General features: G+C 42.3%; 1 protein-coding gene across 8 annotated transcripts in view; it reads right to left on the bottom strand.

Annotated features, from left to right (window-relative positions):
• Positions 1 to 1911: 1911 nt before the first annotated feature.
• Positions 1912 to 17808, bottom strand: part of PAX2 (paired box 2) — a 100398-nt gene continuing 84501 nt past the window's right edge. For 2 of the 8 annotated variants that reach the window (XM_051619380.1, XM_051619374.1), the window contains exons 8-11: positions 16879 to 17088; positions 13156 to 13257; positions 8192 to 8278; positions 1912 to 6846 (exon numbers count right to left, since the gene is read on the bottom strand). In XM_051619380.1, coding sequence (XP_051475340.1) covers positions 6725 to 6846; positions 8192 to 8278; positions 13156 to 13257; positions 16879 to 17088 — 521 coding nt within the window. In that variant the 3' untranslated portion in view covers positions 1912 to 6724. Of the gene's footprint in view, positions 6866 to 8191; positions 8279 to 13155; positions 13258 to 16878; positions 17089 to 17808 lie in introns of all 8 variants that reach the window. The other 6 variants (XM_051619375.1, XM_051619382.1, XM_051619381.1 and 3 more) reach the window with 4 other exon arrangements.

Raw genomic sequence — 17808 nt, 5'->3', positions numbered from 1 at the left:
TGCGCTGTATTAGATGTGATACAAATGAGATGGTCATGCTAGCTCCTAACTCTTTCTTCTAAGATTACTTTACCAGGATAAATTTTGAAAATCCATTGTGCTTTCTTCTGGCACATCTGTCTGCTGATTCTTAGCCTGTCTTTCACCTCTAACAGCCCATGTACATTAGTGATTTGTATGGATTCCAGTCAATTTAACATCCATAATCTCATCTATTAATCCACTGTTTGATTCTTATCACCTAAATTTCGGTAGAGAAAGATAATTCTGATGCATAAAGGATTTCAGAATTTTGGAATCCAGTTTTGCTTTGATTTTGAGTGCAAGCCTATCCCTGCATCACACACCAGGCCTGTCTGTCTTGTACATGGTGGACCCTGGAAATCTGGGGTCTCTGACTTCAACATAGTTGCCAGGCAGTTTTGCTGCAGTGTTGTGAAAATTGAATTGCTTTTATAGACTGTTTGGATTTCAACAAACTGACTTTCACTTATGGAAAATGCCTTGTTGGAGGATTTTCAGTCTCTTCTGTTAATACTGCAAGGGAAAAATACAAACTGAAACAAAAAGAAATATTTTAACTGACAAGTAAAAGCTTCATGAAAGCATGTGATTTCATGACAGCATTTCTGCACAAGCTTTCCTTAGGATACATATGCACCAACAGAAAATGTGGCCCACTGGCTTTTCTGAGCTGTTGTGAAAATATTTTTAAATCACTAAAAATTGTAGAAGCAAAATGGATTTAGCCTAGCCTGACTCCTTGCTACACTTTTACTCTGCCTCTGTGACCTTAAACTGCATCTGACTTCTTGGAGAATTAATGCTTGGCTGAGGAAAAATTGAGTGAGTACCTCAGTATTTGGTATGTTTATAGCATACCTTAATATAATGCCTAGCTCTTTGTTAGGTAGACAATGAATAGCTTGGAGAATGGGTTATTAATGACGTTGCATTTGGTTTTGCCCCCCAGTTGACCAAGATAAATAGAGATTAAGAGAGAGCAAGCTATAATTAAATATCAGGCTAGCAGAATTCCTCTCCTGAAACTAAAACCAGGGTAGCAAAGAAGTGGGGTTAAGACCTGAGAACTCTCAGCCACCTTCATATTACTGAGACCTTGCACTTAGCCCCCACAGTGCCCTGATGGAATATCAGGGCTAATTCTGGAAGGCTTGAAATCCTCCTAGAGGCACACGGAGCAGGTGTTTGGGCTATGAAGAAACAGGTGTAAAAGGGAAGGGGACTCTGGGTTTTAACCCACATCTTCCTGATGTTATGGCTACCCAACAGCATTTTCATGTTCTGAACTACCTGGGGATATCTGATGTGTTACGGATCATTTGGAGTCAACTGAGTGAGATCAATAGAAGAAGGAATCCTGCTGGCACTGAATAGGAGCAGGATGGTGGCTGGTGGGGGCTCAGAGGCTGGATTGCACTGTAGGATGGTTGCAAGCACGTGTGGTGCCTTCTCTCACACGGTGTGGTTATTTTTAGCAATCATAGTATTGTTTATATGGTGCCTGAAGGGTGCTAGGTGGAACAAATGTAACATCCTGGAGACCTCAAGGGGAATCCACTGGAGAGAGAAGCACTGAGGGGGATAGAGAGAGAAGGAGAGGGAAAGAGAAACAAGCCAGAAGCCACAAAAATGACATACAAAAAAAAAAAAAAAATTGATTTTATTTCTCATGTGCACAAAAAGAGAAAAGAAAAGAGTCAAACAGAACTGAAGTGATGAGGAAAAGCCAGAAGTGGCCACAGTAGCCTAGGATGGATATAAACCTGCACTTGGCACTGGCCCCCTCCCTTCCACAGTCTCATGTCTAGCTTAGCCTGGAGGCACCAGCAAAGGTGCTTATGATTGGATTTGTGATCAGTTCTGCAGTTGTCATTGTGTGGTCCCTCCTTGCTTTGCAATTTTGCCACCATCCTAGGCCCAGCCAAGGAGCACACTGTGGTATTTGTGAGATCCCTCAGAAGCTCTCATTTTGTCAGTACCAAAAGGGTCAGCTATGGTTCATATTTCTTTTCCCAGAGGTGTGCTTTTTATTAGAAACAAAAGCGTGGGGGTTTTCCAACAGTTCAGCAAACCAAAAATCCCTTTAAGAAAATGCTGATGTGGATATATAATTATGTACTGAAGAGGAGAAAGAGGTGCAGGGTTTTTCATTTTCTTTTTGTTTAACATCTTCACATTCATGTTGTGATTAATTCTGAAGTCTTACTCAGTTTGAGTCATCGCTACTGATGGGTCAGAAAGCATGCAGACTTCTTGTTTCCACAGCAGGGCTCATTGCCACCAACCCTCCCCAACAGATTTAGAGGTCACAAGGGTGTCAACTTTAATGCACCCACCCTGTTCAAACCTCCCTCCTTCTTGCCCCACATCCCATTGGGCCAAAAGGATGTGGGAGCTTCAGAGAACAGGACTTGAAAGTGCTGCCCGGTTTTAAATGCCATGGTCCCTGTTGCTTTCAGTGAAGCATGGCATTTGAGAACTCACGAGATTCCTTCCCACAAAAAACTGGTGACAGAAGGAGATCCAGTCACATAACATTCCTGCTTGGTCCTTTAGATAAAGTAAATGTAGCAGCAGAGCTAAGAATGATAAGAGAAGAAAGAAGTGAAGGGAGAGCTAAGGAAGAAGAGTTTATGAAATGAATAATGATTTGTGAGAAGAAGGAAAAGAGAGAAATTAAATGGAAACATTCATTATTATTCAGAATAATACTGAACACTTTGATAGAATTTTCTTTCCAGGATCTCAAAGCACTGAGCCGGTGCTAATTAATTCAGCTGTGCAATCCCCCTGTGAATTAAGAACTATTGTTATCCCTCTTTTACAGAAGATTGGAATTGAGGCATAGGGGGGAAACTGGACTTGACAAAGGTTCTCTAGAGCCACAAGGAGAACTGGGGAGTTCGAGTTCCCAGATATCTGCTCTCATACCAGTAATGCTGTTTCCTCTATGGATAGAAAAATGCAGTGGGAATGAAGAATAATGAGGGAGCTAGAAATTGAAGGGAAAGAGGTGTGAAAAAGGGAAAAAACAACAAAATTGAGAGAGATGTAAGCCATTGACCTTCACTGGATTTTGCATAGTGACTTTTTGCTCCAATTATTTTTCATTTTTTCTTGTAAAACTTTAAAAAGAAAAATTACAAATAATAATAAAAAAAATCCACCTACAACAAAGCAACTGAAGCAACTGTTGGCCTGTTGGGGAAGGGGTCCTTTCAAGGTTTGGCTGTTCCCTCAGGTTCTGGATTTGTGCTGTGCTTTATTGAACACATTGTTTTGTTTTCAGTGAGCACAAGACTTGCACAGTACAGACAGCGTGTTCCTTATCTACAGGATGAGACGAGGCTGTTTTAATAACTACCATGATGAAGATGGAGATGAACTTATATACAAGAGGAATTGCCTTCACATTACACACATTATCTTCCTACAAAGCAGCAATTGTTTTTGCAAATAACATAATATTAAATAATTGGTAGAATTTTTGCGTTTCCTGCATAGTCCAGTCTAATGGAATCTATATGAATATTGATGGTTTTCTTCTGCATAATATTACCACATAAATCCCTGTGTCAGCTACTAGACTTTAGCTATAATACTGCTTTACAATGCATCCACCGACTGTAAATCAAAACAACCAACACAAGAAACTCTTTGGCAAATGTAATTCAGTACATTCGCATGGGGGTCTACAGATGGTGGTGGAAGAGGATTAGACTGCCCAGTCCTTTGCATAATTTTGCTTTCCTTTTAATTTTCCTGGTCAGACTACATGCCATACTTAGGAACATTCCAAACCAATCCAATGCCTGGTGGAAATCCTCTTTTAGCAGTGGAGTTACACCAATAATGGGTTTGGTGCTCTGAGGGTCAAATCAAGCCAGCCATGGGTGAGCCAAACAAATCCTGATTTCATACCCTAGCTCGTGTCTCAAGTTTAGTGAAACACCATTATAAAAATAAGCATTTCTGAGCTGCTAGCTTCTCTTGAGGTGGCCCCTGGGCTACAGGTTGCCAAGTGTGAGGTGTGATAGTCTCCTTTTCCCTAGCCTACTCAGGAGGTTGTCCTTGCTGGTCCTGTGATTTACTGCCTCTGCTCTAACCACCTGCAGAGTAAAACTGGGTGGGACATGAGTAGAGCAAAGGCCATACTGAGAAACTGAAAGGGAGACTTAACAGGGTCCAGCATCTATCTGGTGTCTGTGGAAGAAAACAGAAGGAGTGGTGAAAAGAAACTTTTAGACATTACTCAATTTTCTTCTCATACAGAATAAGGTGAAATAATGGGCGAAATTCTGGTCTTGGTGACAGTGTAACAACTCTGGTATTTGCAGCAGGTTACTCAGAGGTAAGATGTGTAGAATGACATTTTTAATAGATCAGGAGTAACCTCTTTGATTTTATTCTGTACAGGAACAGATTTTAGCTCTATATCTTCTATGTAAACACCCCGCCCCCAAATACCCTTACCATTTGGGCACCCTATTAAAGAAGACACAGACCTATAATCAGAGCCATGCAAGGGCTAAAAGTGTTAGGTGAAAGGGGCCTTGGGATTGACACAGCTGTTTACTGATGATGGATTTCATACATACAAGTTAAACTTGAAAATAGAATACTGAGTCCACAACCACATCTCCTCTGAGGCTGTTAACTTTGGATTTTATACATAACGTTGGCTGTACAGATTGCTCCACTGTTCATTTTTATGCCCTTCAGGGGTTTGATTCTCAATCCTGTCTTTGTCCATGGACAGTAGCCCACAAGTTTTATCTGAAACCTCTCTAAAACAGCAAGGATCGACTTTGGCAGACTTGATGCCCTGGGGACAGGCTATAGCTGCCTTCATGTTTTCTTTGAGTGTTTTTTAGGAAGTGTCAGTGCAAGAACAGTTTATGAATCTGCTGACGATACAGGAGTAATAAACATTTCTATTGACAGCCTTTTGCAGAACAGTGTTTGCCAGTCACTTGGGAACCAAAAAGAGCAGAGAACCCCTAGAGAATCATGAGATGAGCATTTGGTATAATGGGTAAATATTAGGGTGCACAATATAGGATTGAAGATGAAAAGATGGGGCTGTTTGTTTGGATTGGCTTTTAGGATGCAAGCATATGGATTTGAATGGAGGCCTATAATTAGTAGGTGTATGAGCAGGCAGACCAGGAACTGAAGGGAGCCCATATAGCAAGGCTACAGTGGTTAGGAAATTAGGTGGTGGGCACAGATAATGAGGCTGTTGTCACCAGCTGTGGGGATCTGGAGAATGGATGTTGGGCTTATCTAAAATTGTGAAAGTTGGGATGTGGGTGAACTGAAGTTGTCACAGGTACAGGGGTTAAGGTAAAAGGAGTGGCAGCTAAGGGCTAGGGAACCAAGCAAATAATCCCAGCCAATCCTGAATTTGTCCATCTCAGTCTCAGCTGTCCAGAGGGCAATCAGATGGGCCCACATGAAGCCCCACACCTTCCACCACACAGCGCAGTTAGAGCGCAGCTGGGCTTCTTTTCTTTGTTTGCCAACCAGTGACATGGAAAATGTTTGTTGACTCAGAGTGCTTTTTGTCGACTGATGTGTTTGGTAACTTTGTCAGATGTGACTTGTCCGCACTGCTCCCCAGAGACAGGATTTGGGAAAGGGAGAGGAGGAGGAGGCAACTGGGGTGGAGCTGGCATCCAATCCTCTCCAATACCACCATCCCATTGTAGTGCAAAACAGAAAGGAAACAAAACCCTAGAGTGAAAGAGGAGCATCAAACATCAGAGGAACTCATCTGCCATTCAGGTGGTGGGGAGGGATGGGACTTGGAGTTTTATTTTTGTAGGGTTTTTTAATTATTATTTTGGTTTTTTTGTTGTTTTTGTTTGCTTGAGTTTTTTAGAAAATTGGGGATTTGTTCTTTTTTTTTTTCTTTTTACAGACCTTCATGACAAAGCATAAAAACACAGTTATATTTATATATCTATTTATATATTTCTTCATCTCGTTGGTTGCTTTGTAAATGTTGCTCCATCCTCCTGTCTGAGCTGATTGTGTGTCACAGAAATTGTGGGTGTATGTGTGAGGTTCCTCTCAGCTCTGGCCTGCAAAGTCACCACGTGTGAGGTGCAGCCAACCATGGGGGAAGCCACGCTGGAGAGTGGGGATGAGGTGCACCGAGAACCCCTCATGGGGTGCAGACAGTTACTTGGTCCTTTTCTTCATTGCCAGATGGGCCAGGTCTCTGTACTGCCATCTCTGCTCTAGCCAGACTGTTCCCTCTGTCCTGGGAAACAGGATGAGCATCACAGGTTACACATGTTGAAGAGTCCACCACAGAGGAGCATATCTTTGGGGAACAGTGTTTCATGAGCAGTGTTCTCCCCTGCTTCCCCTGGCCCTTACCGCTCCCAGAATGGGGGTCCTGTGTTGCAATGGTTGCCAGCTGCATTGTTTTCCAGTCCCTCTGAAGTCCTGGAAGTCAAGGGGACTTTGTGGGGCTGAGTTTTGCCCAGGAGCGTTGGAGGGCTCCTGCAGGAGAAGCCGCTTGGCCGCCGGCTCTTCCCAGCGTCGGGGCGCGGTCAGGGCGGAGGGCAGGGGTCTCAGTCTGGTGTGGTGAGTGCTTGGTCCGGTGCCTTCGTGGTGAAGTGGAAGGAACTGGACTGTGGTAAGGAATGGAGGAGGTCTCTTCACCCTTCCCAGGGATGTAGGGAGGTGATCAGACAGGTACAATGTGGAGGCCTAAGCTGTCGCCCTGCAGTTTCATGTGGTTTCCATGGTAACTAGTGGCGGTCATAGGCAGTGGCAGCAGTGGGAGGTGCGGAGCCCCGGGATGTGGCACTATAATAATAAGGGGAACCTGAAAGTTAACACAGGAGAAGAATGGACTGGTTGAAAGGACAAACAGTAAAAAAAAAAAAATAAAAAAAATAAAAATAATAAATAAAAAAACAATCTAATTAAGAAAAGAAACAAAGGAGAACTGAAAAAGAAAGGAAGAAAGAAAAGGAAAGGAACCCAAAGAATGAACTTGAGGACTGAGCTTTTGATGGGATTAGGGAAAGGCAATCAGAGGAAGGCAGCTGAGGGCTGTGCCTGAGTGGAAGGATGCTGTCTTGGTCTCTGGCTCTGAAGTCCCCCTGTGGGAAGGATATCCTTTTGCTCCTTCTGACCATAAGCAAGTTGTCGAAAGGGAAGCCCATGAGCATGGCAGCACAAATATGCCACACCTGATCCATGGCCACAAGGAAAGTGTTAGGGCCAGATGTTCTGGGTATACCTGACAAAGTATAACAGGTCATTTTTAAAACCAGGAGAGAAGAAAAAAATGACAATGTTTTTATTACTTGGGATTTTGGCATGAGAGCACTCTAGGTGGTTATTGAATGTGTATTAAATAGTGATTGATTATTAAGATCATATTTACTGAGATTTAACAACACTGGAATAAAATGTACCTCTATTACCCAGTTGTAAAACCTCAGTAAATACATAGGTAATAACCTCAGCTGATTTATTTTGCATATAATAAATCTCTCCCTGTTCCCTTGCTAAGAAATGTTGTGTTAGAAGTGTTGTCCTAGGGGAGGCTTTTTCCCCAAGAGTCAAAAAACCTGGTGATTTCTGGGCATATTACTTACTGGAGACAGATATCACTGCAAGAAAACTCTACTGGCTGTTATAAACCTAGTGATCCAGCATATCTCTCACTCTGGACACACTGTTCCAACTGGTCTGAAGAGAAGAATTTCTATGGCATTTCCAGATCCCTGGAGTTGGCTCCAGCTTTAGCCTGGGAAAGGAGTGACACTTCATCTGGACTTCTAATCAGGCCTTGAACATATGCTGATTGCGGCCTGAGAGAGTAGCAGAACCTGAATTTAACTTTTGATCTAATCTTCACTAAAATGTGGAGGCAGCCCACAGAGAAGCCAGAGCTAATGTGGAATTCTGAACCATCTCAGGAGAGAGGAATTGGCTTCAGAACAGATACAAAAACACACTTGAGGTATATACCCACCTAGACAATGAACTGGAGAGTGAGGAAAAAGCCCTCGCGCCTGCCCAAATACTTGAAAACCCTCTTCAGAAACAAACAAACAAACAAAAACAACAAGAAAAGAAAACAAAGAGACAAACAGAAGGAGCGCGAGGCTGGGGTGTGCCGTGGGAAAGAGGTACTCACTTAGTAATGCAGGGTTGCTGAACCGCCAGGCCTCGTTGTAGGTTGTGTACTGAGGGTGGCTGTAGGGGTTCCCTGAGAACTCGCTCCCTGGAAGAAACCAAGGAGGGTGTGAGATACAGTTAGTAATGAAGCTTTGTGTCTGCTGTTTCATCAAGCCAGTGTCCATGCAGGAAAACTAGTGTATGTAGCTTCCTTGCCCAGCTGAGACTGTGTCCTTCAGGACACTGTGGTGTTTGTTCAGTGCAATGTTGCTTACCTGTATAATTAAAATAATAAGATTGACCTCTTCAGAAAAAAAAATAAATTAGTTTAAAATAAAATAATTAAATTCAATAATACAAATAAGCTGGTTTATTTTTCATTGCCTTCTGACTTCCAATTCTCAGGCTGCAGTAGGACTGCATATGCAAGCTTTTTCTGCAATTAGCTCTCAGCTTTCTTTTACACAAAATCTAAGGTTCTCCACTAGCATCAGGACAGCCAGCATGGAAGCTTGGTGGGACAAGCCCACAATAAACTCATTGGAACTAGCAGTGCTGTTGGTGGTTGCTAAGATTTGTTCACAAGGTGCTGAGGGTTATGTCATATTTGTGAAGGAGAGTATAACTTGGTTTTGGAAATGTTCTGAGAGCAGGGTCAGCTTAAATATAAAACAAAATGGAAAACATGTGAATCACTCTTTCTTTCTTACTCTTTATGATGATGTTAGTCAGAAAAGTAACTCATACATGATTAACCCCACCTTTATGCTTAGCTAATGAATTACAGAGAAAACTTGCTGTATTCCAGTTTCAGAAAATAATTTTCTAATGATTAGCACTTTAGGTACTATTCTGCATCTGAAAGACAAGCTAGACTACAGCTTCGTTTTTCACATTCAATAATAGGGGCCTAACCCAGAATATCTGTGATCTAGTAGACTCTGACACAAGATTTGAATGCTGTATAGTCTTCTTAAATATTCAGTTTTATTGTGCATAAGGAACTGAGCCTCCTTGTTTTATAGCAGGCTGTGCAGGGCTAAGGGAATTATATTTGGTAGCTGAGGAAGCTGCATTCAAAATAAAAAAATCTCCCAAAACTAAAAAATGTATGATTCTGGTAAGTAAAAACGTGCCGTTATCTGATCATAACCTTATTTTAATGCAGTACCAACAGACGGGGGACAATTAGTGTCATCTGAAAGGTATGGTGCACTTAAAAGTCAGTGGAAGAACAGTGTGACTATTAGTTTCCTGTCTACCTTAAAGCAGGGGTGGAATTGTTGCAACAGAAGTGTTTGGAAACATCTGGGGTTCCTGCTAGATACGATGGAACACGGAAAGAAGGCAATGCAAGATGTGCTGGATGCCTGTGATACAATTACCAAATAAATGTCAATTAATTATACTGTGATCTTTGCAAATCTCACATCACCAGAAAGTTAAAGTCAAAACCACAGATTTTCAGATGGTAGAAACGAAGTCTGTTGAAGTCAGGTGATTTGCACTGGTTTAAACTTGAGGAGAGCTTGTCCACCCAAGTTTTAAAAGACATTCACAGTAATAACCAAAGCAGTCAGTATGAAAATGTGTATGTATCAAAACTGATCACCATCCAAAGGTATTTTAGTCACAGCAGTTTTTAGTTTCAGCATAAAACCTCATTTTGTGTGACAGACTTGGCTAAGTGCTGTTTCAATGAAAATAGCTCAGCATATTTCCTTATCTAGAAACATCCTGCACTGAAGTTCCTGACAGCTAGCTGGGAAGAAATAGGTGAAACCTGCTGAGATGACCCAAGATGCTGTGGAATAGTATACAAAGGCAAAAAGCAATGCAGACTCCAGATTTATCTCTACTGAAGTGACTTATCTGCGATACACTGGAATGAGTTTGCTCCTCAAAGAAGGAAAACAACTACCCAGATGAGAATTTCTGCTTTGAAGTGCCTCATACAAACTTTCTGCATGGAAAGAAGTTCTTATATTTCAAAGCTTCTCTCTCACCCTCTTCTGAGTTGACACCCTAAACTGTTTATAGTGTTCCTAAAGCATGGGTTAAGTAGAGGAGAAAGAGCCCTGACTATGGAGAGCTGGGAAGGAGGGAGGGCAGCCAGTGGAAACAGTGTTTATTGACGAGGAGTGAAAGCATGCATGCAGCAGGATAATGAGCTTTTGAGCTCAACTGTGACCAAGAGGAACTGAGCTATCACCTTCCCCGATCACTAATGAAACAAGTGTAATTTCCTCATCAACATTGGATTCTGTTTAACGACTCCCTGCCGTTGCCATCACCAGCCCTCTGCAGGCTCGACGCTGCTCTGTGTGAACTGCAGTTCCCTTCAGCGGATGCTCACTTCACCAAAACAGTTTGTAGAAACTTGATGGCCTTTCTGGGAAAGAGGAAGAATTGATGCAGGGATCAAAGATGCTCTGTTATCTGGGCAGGAAACATCTCTCAGACGCATAGGTTAAGTGTAGCACAATACCCGATTCATCCTTCTTTGAGTGACTAACTCCTGCTTTTTTGAGTGTGTGCTCAGAGACAACTGACTTTTATCCCTGTCTGCAGCCAAGGATCTGAAGTTACAGGCAAGGGCAAATGCAGGATATGTATATTACCACTTCATCTGCATAAACCTCAGAGATATTTGCATGCATGACTAACCATGTTGCATGGATGTACTGCTACTGGAGACAAGCTCTTCTTTAGACTATACAAGTAGAAGTATAGTGAAAGGCTGTCATGGATAGAACAGAGCAGCTTTGGTTACCACTGGTCAAACAATCTTCTCAGAAACAATTTTCTACTGGAAAACACTATCTCATTGAAATGGAAATGTTTTGCAGGAGCTTGTCAGCTTCAATGGGCTTTTGGAAAGAAAAGTTCTGAAATGATTGCAAATTGAAACAAAGTATTATGTTTCCACTTTCTTGTTTTGTTTCATTTTGCCTTTCTCATCTCATTTAATTTCCTTTCAACCCTTTTATTATTTTAATATGTCTTGACATCTAGAACATGTTGATGTTATTGAAATGTTTCATCCTGATGTTTGCAAATTGAACTATTTCAAGACTCTGACTCGTCATCCCAATGCAGGATGAAAACAAATGTCAAAAAATCAGAGTTGAAATTCTGCTTTCTGAATAGTTCTACTTTTTAGCTCTGCACCTTTGTTTCGAGAAGACACAGTCTCTTCCTCATATTCACTCACATCTGGAAACTGTTTGTTTGCATGTCTGTATGTTTCTTAAAGAGTGGTCATCTTGCTGGCTTCTTCTTTGCAATGTACTTAAAGCACTGGCCCCTCATCTTTCTTGGCCTGGGGGCATGTAACAAACCACTGGTGACATCATATTTGTTTCTCGTTTAACCTGGACTCTTAACAGAGGTTGCAAGCAAGCACAGAGGATCGATCTCATGAGGCCTATATTCTGTGCAATCTGTGCTCTGGGAACCTTTACTAACAGTATTTCTTGGTATCTGTATTTAAATCTTGGCACGTTTAGTCTTCTAATACAGAAACCATGAGGCATGAAGTGAGCCTAGCAGGTGGCAAGTTCAGAACAAATAAAGGAGGTAGTTTTAATGCAATATGTAGTTCAGCTACAGAATTATTTGTCATAGGTTACTACAGATGTTAAAGGCTTATATGGGTTCAAGAAACACTGTTTAAGTTTGTGGAGAGGGAATTTATTGAGGGTGTTTCATATTAAACAGAAAGATACAAAGTCTGGCTTAGGAAGTGTCTGAACTGAAGGTTGTTGAAGGCTGGGACATCTTTTGCAAAAGTACAGATCCATTTGATCTGCTCATACCCTTCCCCAGGCATTCACCCTTGGTCCCTCACAGAGATTAGTGGCTGCAGAGATCTGCAGTGTGACCCATTAAAGTCAAGTCTTATGTTTCTTCCCAGGAAGCCTCTTTATCTCCTGCTTGTTGGCTTCAGTTGCATTAGAAGACAGGAATAGAAGGGCTGCCAGGCTGGGTCTGACCAGTGAGGTATGACTGAAACAGCCAGAACTTGATGCTTTGTGGAAAGCTGCAGTAACAACTGCAGGATCCCCAAGTAGCCCACTGAAAAAACTTCGTCTAATTGAATGTTGACATCAGATTTAATGTAAAGATATGCATTTGACTTGAATAATCTTTTTTGTTCTTTGAAGTATAACTCCACTTTATCATCCTATTCCTTCTCTTTTGGGAGGTATTTCTGTCTTTTTGGGTATACTGATGAGTGGCAAATAGAGCCTGGAGAAATCAACTTTTCAATTTCCCTAGGGTAAATGGTGAAATAGTCTCCCTATACAGTGGGAGAACCCATCTGCCAAGAGAAGGTATTGATTCAAGGGCATTGGGTAGCAAAGGAACAGTTTGCCTTTGAATGTAGGATCAGGTAGATAGTTTCTTGGATTGGAAGCACTATCTTACACACAGGAGGTGGGTAAGTAGTTGGTTTATAAAAATGAATATTTGGTTTCTCCTGAAATGCTGTTAATCATTGCTGAGTTCTTAGCTAGTTTAGGCTATGGACAGTAGGTCTCCAAAAACTGCAGGTGCTAAATTACCATTGATGATTTTTAGTTTGATGTCCTGGCTTTAGATAGAAGGCAAGTTGTTAGCCTAAGTTAGTGGATAGCTGAATATCCTGAGCCACGAGCAGTACATAATAATCTGCATGGGTCATTGGAAAATAATTACATTAGTTAATGAATACTAAGGTTAATTAATTACCAATTAATTGCCACAGGTTATAGATAGCTAGTTGCCCGTAGCAGCGGTGAATCAGTTACTAGGGGGAAAGCGATGCATTACAGAAAGGGTTGTTAGCTACATTGGTTATAGGCACCTGATAATTTCTGCATGAAAATAATAGTCCTTAATAAGATCAAAGCACTAGCAAAGCCAGCTGTGAAAGCACTTACAATGTTAGTGTAACGTTCAAACGTGTGTGCTGTTACTGAAGTCTAGAGGCTGACTTACCAGGAACCATTCCTGCAAGAGTGGAGGTTGGGTAGCTGCCTTGTCCAGTCGGAGGAACATGGGGTGGGTAGCCAGGCAAGGTGGTGCTTGCCATGTCACGACCTGGAAAGGGAAAGAATCAGGTGATCAATAGGGATAAGATCTTTCAGTATTGATTTGATATCACCTTTTGTCCCACTGTCACACGACTAGCAGCTTAATAGGCAAGTTCTGTGCTTCTCTTATGTAAGTGCTGACCAGCCACGGGAAATGTTGGGGGAAGATTGTGGCACTTTTGATCTCACACTGTGAGGATGGATGTTAAAAACTTTGCTTTGTGAGGCTCAAAATAATTTGCTTTGTTTATGGTAGACTTTAGATCTATTTTAACTAAGTCAAAATGTCCCTAAGCTGCACAGAGAATGGCAGCATATTCATTGCCAGAGTAGCTGAGGTCTTGTCTGTATGCAGTGGATGCAGTTCCAGAACTGTGGTGATGTTGCTTTGGGGAATGATCAATGTGCAAGGCATCGGAAAGTGATCCAAGAGTTTTCTGTGCTTGTCTCTCTTCCCACCTCTGCTGTTCACCTGCTGATGATTTTAGGCAAGTCACTTCACCTCTCTGAGCTTCTTTTTATGCTGCAAACTCTTTGGTGCAAGGGCACACTTTTAGTGCATTTGCAGTGCTTAGAATGAAATCAGTGCTGGTTGGATTCCTTACAGGGGCTGATGTAATACATATAAAAATAGGATCACGCAAATTAGTTTGAGTCCACTTCATTTTTATCACAGGTACATTTTTGTGTTAGCAATACTTCAAGCTGTGATATCTTTTCTCCACCAAAGAAGTAGAGAGGGATGTGGGCTGGGTGGATTATGGTAGTTTATTTTTCATCTCTTAGGAAGTGCAGCTGGAGGCTTCTTGGTTGATGCCAGAAGCATTTCCTCATTTGGACTGGTTAGCCTGAAAATGGGCCAGCCAGAAGGGTATTCTGCTGTTAGTGCTTATTGCATTTAAATGAACTAAAATAATCTCAGAAGCTGCTGGGAGTTTTGAGCCAAAACCCAAAAGAAAAAATAGAAAAAAATTAAAATAATCTTTCCCACACAACTGCTGGAAGGTTTAGAGCTCAATCTTCAGTGCTGCTTACTGAGATCTCAGCCTGTTCCAGGCATCCAAAGCCTTTCACATTTCCTAGGTGAACTGTAGCTCAACAAGAAGTTTGTGGCATTTGTTGTTCCTCTGCTAATTATGTCTTTCCCATCTAACTGGAGGGCTGGAGACTGACTGGTCTTTAGAAGTGACAGGTTAAGTATGGTCCATTAGCACCACTGGAGTCACTGGAACTGTTCTGGGATATGCCAATGAAAGAATTAGAGTTGGTTTAGCTCTACTAGTTCCAGAATGCTAACTGATAAAGTAGTCCCTGGAACAAGCATGAACCTTGGCTAGGGAATCAGAAATAAGTACGTTACACAGCAAAGCAAAAACTAATCAACATGGAGCTTAACCTGAAGGGAAGTAGTTTCTCTGGGATGAGGTAGGCTAGACCAGTGTCATTGCTTTCATAGGTCTTGACTAAAGATTATTGAGGTGATTTGCTCAGGAATAAAGAAATTCAAGCTCATTCTTTCTCCCTGGAGAGGTTCCTGATCTGTGGCTGAGGTTCCTAGCTCACTTTCTCTTAGATGACACATAGACTGAGCCATTTTCCAGCCACTCCCCAATATTGATAAAAATAAATATACAATTCCTCAGGAATTTATATTCTACACTCTTTTACTCTTTTATCAGCATCTTTCCTTTAGTGATTTGTAGCTATGTGTTAAGCTGTATGATGAACACCTATAGTTCGTTTTTCTTCCCTCACATCCTTTTAAGGCAAGAAAGTTTTATGCTTAAAATTCATGTTCTTTTGGTTTCATATATTGGCTGGACTGAGGAATAACAACAGGTGATGAGTGAGAAAACAGTGTCACTGAAAACTTAGAGAAAACAGTATGTAGCAGCAGGCAAAATGAATTCATTTTGAGACTTCCATTCAAGAGGGAATGCATACACATTTACTCTGCTACTCAATCTGTGCACGTATGCCCCTGTGTTTTTATTCAGACATGAGTGCACAAAGACTGATGTTCAAAACTCAGTGTGGAAAATTCATTGGGAAGTGATCATCTGTCAAAATCCCAGTCTCGAAAAAGTACAGTATCAGCAACATGAGTTAGAGTCCCACAGAGAGGGAATTAAATGTTGTTATATACAAGCACGACCCCTCCATTACCTCCTCTCATTACCAACAGGTAGACAGGATTATTAAATTCTTGTACTCCTGGGCTATGGCAAGGCTAGCACCTATCCTGCTCATAATATACTTCCAGTTCCAGCCATTCTCCCTTCTTCAGGAGCCTTCTGCATGAGGAAAAGCACCTTCATTGCAGTAACATTATCTGGGCTTTTGAACAATTTCTCCCATATCTAATTCTCCCTAAGGGTCCTAAGGCAGGTGCCTCCCCTGAAACACAGTGCCTTCTAGGCTATAGAGGGTAGTCATATATGACTGCATCCCCAGAGAACTGTATTGTTGGAGAGCATCTGTCAGCAGACTCCTTAGCTTAGGAAGTGCTCAGAGGCTTTTATTGGCTGCAGTAAGATTGGACAGTGTTATGAACACAAAAGTCTTCTCTGCTGTTACTTGCTGCTTTCCTACAGGGAGGCTTCATGCAAGTCTCACCTGACAAGACAAAGGGAGGATGGTCAAAATAAAAAAATAATACAGCAACATGAAGGAAGCAGAGGTAAGATGTGTTTCTTGAGTATTAGGAACTATGGTCTGCATTTAGACTTTGTCTGTTCTGAAAAGCCCAAATTACATTATTTGACCACAGAGTGGCAACAGCCTCAGCAGTCTCCTAAAATGATAAGCACTATTTCATCCAAGCCACCCTGATCTTCTGCTGCAATGTTGCTTTAGTTACCTTGTACAAGAGTTTCTCTGAATACCTACCTAAAACTTCTCCTTCCTCCATATCCTCACCTCCTGTCTGTTGCTTCAAAGTGCTGGCATCTTCTGCAACCTATTTCTTCACTTCTGTCCTCTTCTAAAAGGCCACCTACCTCTGGTCTGTATTCCTTCGGCTCTTAGATATAATAGTCTCTCAACCACCCTTCCTGGTCTTGACATTCAGATGTGATGCCCTGTTTCCTAACTGCTTGGTCTGCTACGTGAAGGCAACAGCTCCCATTGACACTCCCAAACCAGGTGACTCAAATATTGCAATATTATAATTATCTATCTGAGTAGTGTGTACAACCCATGCCAAACGACCCTGCCAATCCTCAAGCTGGCTGGGTTATTCAAGCTGCTACCATCTACCTTGGGCTAGCACCCAGCACCTTTGATGGGCCAACAAAACTCGTTATGGCTATTGAGGCAACATGGGATTTTGCTGCACAAGTGTTTCTATACTAAGTCCCAGCTACATCTGACTGGGACACTCCATCACTTCTAGGTGTGTACAGCTTCTTTTCACATTTTATTCTAGAAAATGAAGGATGGGCATGAAATCCTTCTGTGGCTCTCCATGGAGCTGAGAACTCATGCTGCATACACAGAACTGGAACGTGGTTGCTCTAGTTCCCACTTGCAGTCAAAGAGCTTGCAGCATTTACTGGTCTCCCCGTCAGATGAAACTGAACCCCTTGACTGCAGCATCCCCACTGAGTTTGTGGCCAAGGCCAGTTACCTGCTATCAGAGGCTGGCTGCTGGATTGCCCAAAGTGGGCACCATGATGAAGGAAGGCACTGTAGCAAGGCGTGGACGCATCGTCTGAAAGGGCCATGTGGAAGGGCTGAAGATCAGCCTGCCCAGAGCCGACCGGCGTGGTGGGGGTGAAAGGGGTGAGAGAGGCTCCATGAGGCTCTTGCTTTATACTGAGGGGAGAGGAGAGGTTTTCTGTGGTAGGGTAAGGGATGGACACAGACAGACAAAGGGAACAGGGGAAGGAAGAGGAGGGTGGGGAAGGGAGGAGAGGAAGAACAAAATGGGTAAATGAAAATGGAGTGGTTAAAATCTACAGGGAAATTAATTTAAAAACAAAAACTAAAAATAAAAAAGTTAGGAGTAGATCAGAGGAGCCAGTGCTGAGACAACAGCATTAATGCACCTGGGGGCTAGGCTCTGACTGCAGGGATGCCTCTGCAGGGGCAGCAGGAGATGAGGAGAATGGTGTGCAGTGGCAGATGGGAGGAATGGGATGCAGGAAAAGGAGAGGTGAGGGAGGGAACATGCAGGAGAGGGGGGACAGGAAGAAGCATAGGGTTGGGAAGGAGAAGAATGCTCTGAAGCTTCTGTGTTCCCTTTCCTGCTCTTTCTCTCACTGGCCGAGGGCATATGAGGATGCTACACTTACACAGTTTGACCCAGGGAATTTGACTCCTCAAACCCAAAGTAACCTTCCTCAGGAGAGCAGTATGGTTATGAGCATCTGTTAAACAGGATGCTTGCTGTAATGGCCAAAGCTTGTCAAGCCAAACTCTGTAAAAGCTTTGACAAAAAAGGCGCAGCTGAATTTCGAGGTGGTTAAAACGAAAAATGAGACTGTGCAATTAGTAGATAGATAGACAGACAGATCCATCTTACTCACAGTGGCACACTTTGGAGCTTTGACCATAA

Source organism: Apus apus, chromosome 4, assembly GCF_020740795.1.
Source record: "Apus apus isolate bApuApu2 chromosome 4, bApuApu2.pri.cur, whole genome shotgun sequence".
Lineage (NCBI taxonomy): Eukaryota > Metazoa > Chordata > Aves > Apodiformes > Apodidae > Apus > Apus apus.
Note: the sequence above shows the minus strand (reverse complement) of the source record. Positions and strands in the feature narration are given on the sequence as shown.